Source organism: Ipomoea triloba, chromosome 2 (assembly GCF_003576645.1).
Source record: "Ipomoea triloba cultivar NCNSP0323 chromosome 2, ASM357664v1".
In the NCBI taxonomy this organism is placed as follows: Eukaryota; Viridiplantae; Streptophyta; class Magnoliopsida; order Solanales; family Convolvulaceae; genus Ipomoea; species Ipomoea triloba.
In genome coordinates, this window is record NC_044917.1 from 2,184,444 (window position 1) to 2,188,461 (window position 4,018).

The window sequence follows — 4,018 nt, forward strand, 5'->3', positions numbered from 1 at the left end:
CCCCCCCCCCGTTTTTTTTTCTCCTTAACTCCTATTCTTTATTTCTGCCTAGAAATATTGCCAGATTAAGACAGTGCAGTGTTAAAGCGCCTTGAAAATACTGATGGTGTCATAATAACGATAAACAAGACATAAGGATATATATTCCTCTTTTGGTCCCTATCCTTTATCCTCTTTGACACTATGACCCCTATAACACCAAATTTGACTGTTTATGGTCCCTCAATATGAAGTTAGCCACTCTGTTCCATTCTTTATTAATGCCATTACTATGCAAGCCATTATCTGTAGAGAAGTCTTGTGTAAAATTATTAAGTTTCTTGATTGTTGCATTGCTTTTTCTGATTAAGAATAACATTTTTATCATCTGAATAGATTACGAGGAGATTATGATGATTACCTTATGTGACTTGGTTGTTTAACAGGCAGTTCTTGAAAAGCAAAGTTATATGCTCATTGGAAGACATGATATTGAAAATCTAATGCGACTTGATCCAGCTAGTGCATGTTTACCAAGTTCTCTTGGTTACGCAAGCTCAGAAAATACTGCTGAGGATTCAGAGGTTGAGATGGAAATAAGTGATGTATTGCTGAAGTTGAGACCAATCAAGCAGGTATATTTTAAGGCCATTTCATGAATTAAGTGTATGCTCTTGGGACCTTTGGCACCCAAGTTTCACAGACATGGCATGTTAGGTGTACAAATCTATCTAAATATTGGTTTGTGCCGGTGGTTGGGTGGGGGGTGGGGTGGGGGTGGGGGGGTTGATGGAGGTGGAATGGGGCATAGACAGAGAGTTGAAGAGAAGAGCATTAATTTAACCACTAGCCAATCATGTCTGGTATAGTCATTTAAACCTTGAGGTGGTTATGAGCATATTAAATAACACACAGGAAGCCAAAATGATGGGTGCAAAAACTACTATTATCATTTATTTATTTATTTTTTTTTCCAGGAAAACTTGATTCGTGATGACAACAAACTTGTTCTGTTGGCATCCTTGAGCGATTCATTGGAATTTGTTGCAGACTCAATAGAAAGGCAAGTTCTATTAGCCTCTGAGGAATATTGTTTTTTGGGTTGGATATAGTTTATGCCTTTGTAGTCATGTTATAAGATTATTTGGTGGCAGAAAGAGGAAATATGTTCCTGCACCCATTTCATTGTCTTATCTACTTGATAGATGTATGCTCTTGCATTAATTATCATATTTTTATGGACTTCTTTATGGATGAGGTTCAATAAACTGTGCACTTTAGACAAATCACATCATCAGCAGAATGCAGTGTGAGATTCCACTTGTTTCCCTTCATATACAAGTTACTGACATCCAGATAGAGATGATGTCTTCCTCTTCGTATTGAATACTGACCTAGAGTTCATCTTGAGGGCTAATGATATACACATAAAAACTGAACATTAATATACTCACTAATGATGAAAGAAGCAGCAAAACAAGTTGGCAGTGTTAAGTAGGAATTATATGAAAATTGTTACTTGATGGTGAGCAAGATCCTTTCTAAAGCAACTAGAGAAGCAAATCTTCTGTAGCTGAGTGGCTGAGCCAGTTAATTTAGGTTGAAATTTAGTGTATCTTGTTATCCTAAGTTGTCTCTTGAAGCATATTTTCTGATAATGTTCCAAGCAATTGGAAGAACATAGAAATAATCCATGTTTCCATGATCCTTGAGTTAGTTGGCTAAGGTGAAGGCTCCTAGATTTATCATTTATAGGTCAGTAGTTCAAGTCCCCCATTCCCACTGATGCAAGAGAAATATATGTGTGCTTACTACTAGAAATTTGTAATTTGCAATATATACTTTTATATTGACATTATTGAGTAAAGCCTTGTTTAATTATCAGGCTCGCAAAGACGTGTAGCCGAGAAACTACTCAAATGGAGGAGAATGGGAATACGAAAACTCACAAACATTCTAGAACAACTAGCTCCCTTCCCAAGGATCTTGCAACCTTTGCTGAAGAATATAGAAAATTAGCAGTAGATTGCCTCAAGATTCTGCGTATAGAAATGCAGTTGGAGACTATTTTCCACATGCAGGTTTGTCACATGTGTTACCCATTTTCCCTTTGATTCATTTGGGAGAGAGATTATGAAACTGGTAATATTTACAAGCAACCAAGGTTTTTTTTTTTTTTTTTTTTTTTTTTTTTTTTTTTNTACCCATTTTCCCTTTGATTCATTTGGGAGAGAGATTATGAAACTGGTAATATTTACAAGCAACCAAGGTTTTTTTTTTTTTTTTTTTTTTTTTTTTTTTTAATACTGTATACAGGAAATGACAAGTAGGGACTATCTGGATGACCAAGATGCAGAGGAGCCTGATGATTATGTAATTTCATTAACATCCCTGGTAAGTGCAATTCTCTCCAATCCTCCACCAGAAAGAAATCAGATAGTTCCCTCACTTGACTTATAAGAACCGCTCTTGCTTTATTGAGTAGATGGTTTTGTCCTTTTTAATCATTTACCAGTTTTTTTTTTTTAATATTACCAGTTCATTCACATGCATTCTCTACTCTCTTCGGTTCTTGAGGTTTACATTTTACTGATATTTTTCCTCTCTGAAATGCCTAATGTTCTTATACTTAGAAGTCTTCCCTTGGGAGGTGGATAAGGGGAATGCTCTTGAATTGTCCTTTAAATATTTTTCATTATCTTATGCAACACTTACCGCATGTTTCACCTTTCGTCTATCTTGTGCGTCACAGATAACACGGCGAGATGAGGAAATGTCGCCTTTCATCACAGGATCGAAGAGGAGCTATATTTTTGGTGGAATATGCAGTGTTGCAGCTAATGCTTCCATTAAGGTCTGCATGTTAAACATTAATTCTTACTACATTATTATTATACAACTGAATTTTGTTCCACTTACTGATAGCCATGGTATTTCACTGGCTAACAGGCTTTAACCGAAATAAAATCTATCAACCTATTTGGAGTTCAACAGATATGTCGCAACTCAATAGCACTGGAACAGGTTGACATTTTTTCCTTTCCTTTTTTTTCCTTGTTTTGTAATCAGGGAGTGATTAGCATGGCAGGTCTCAATCTAACATCATTTTAACAATTTAAAGTTAAAAGTTGCTTGGCTAAGAGTTTTCTTCTGTTTGATTTTTAGGCTCTTGCAGCTATTCCCTCAATTGACAGTGAAGCTGTGCAGCTGAGGTTAGATCGTGTCCGAACATATTATGAACTACTAAACATGCCATTTGAGGTGATTATCAAAGCCCTTTTACTCATTTCAATCTTCTCTGGTGGCAAATACCCATTTTCTCACTACTTTTACTTTTTACTCAGGCCATACTTGCATTCATCAGCGAGCATGAGAACCTGTTTACAACTGTAGAGTGAGTTATGATGGAAACATACATATTCAAAGAATGAGTCAAATATGTTATTAAAATAAATCTTTTGCAGGTATTCAAGTCTTCTAAAGGTCCAGGTTCCAGGAAGAGATATTCCAGCTGATGCAGAGGCACGTCTATCTGAGATATTACTTCACTAGAATTCCAACCAGGTAATCCTCTTGAGAAGTGCTGTGCTTGCAGATTCTTTGTCCATCGATTGCAATGTTTGTCGAGGAGGAACATTTTATGATTGTACAGGAATATTGTATATTTGTGCCAGTTGCATCGTCGAGGCAAACTTCCATGTATAATTGAGTTTGCACTGTTGTCTGCGTATCATCATTGCCATTTTACTTTAGTCGTGTCGTTGTAGCATCAAATTTTCACCCCTTTTTGTCTTAGGGTAGTGTGGGGGCATTTGCTTTATATAGGTGTGTAACAAATTGTGTGAAACATTTAAGTTGGTAATACAGAGTGTTTACTCAGGAGCTTCAAAATAGGTAATGGAGAATGCATTGCTGAAGTTCAAATTTTCCGACAATCCTTTTACCATTTTGTAAATTTAAATGGAACTTTAGCCATAATTATTTACTAATCAAGGTTTCTAGTTGGAAGGGACCCCCCCCCCCCCCCCCCCCCCCCCCC

General features: G+C 36.6%; 1 protein-coding gene across 4 annotated transcripts in view; it reads left to right on the plus strand.

Moving 5' to 3' along the window:
- LOC116010538 (exocyst complex component SEC8) overlaps positions 1-3,896 on the plus strand; it is a 14,544-nt gene extending 10,648 nt beyond the window's left edge. For all 4 annotated transcript variants that reach the window (XM_031249996.1, XM_031249998.1, XM_031249995.1 and 1 more), the window contains exons 19-27: positions 426-614; positions 957-1,042; positions 1,865-2,060; positions 2,296-2,373; positions 2,732-2,833; positions 2,929-3,003; positions 3,145-3,240; positions 3,324-3,373; positions 3,444-3,896. In XM_031249996.1, coding sequence (XP_031105856.1) covers positions 426-614; positions 957-1,042; positions 1,865-2,060; positions 2,296-2,373; positions 2,732-2,833; positions 2,929-3,003; positions 3,145-3,240; positions 3,324-3,373; positions 3,444-3,531 — 960 coding nt within the window. In that variant the 3' untranslated portion in view covers positions 3,532-3,896. The remainder of the gene's footprint in view (positions 1-425; positions 615-956; positions 1,043-1,864; positions 2,061-2,295; positions 2,374-2,731; positions 2,834-2,928; positions 3,004-3,144; positions 3,241-3,323; positions 3,374-3,443) is intronic.
- The last annotated feature ends 122 nt before the right edge of the window (positions 3,897-4,018 follow it).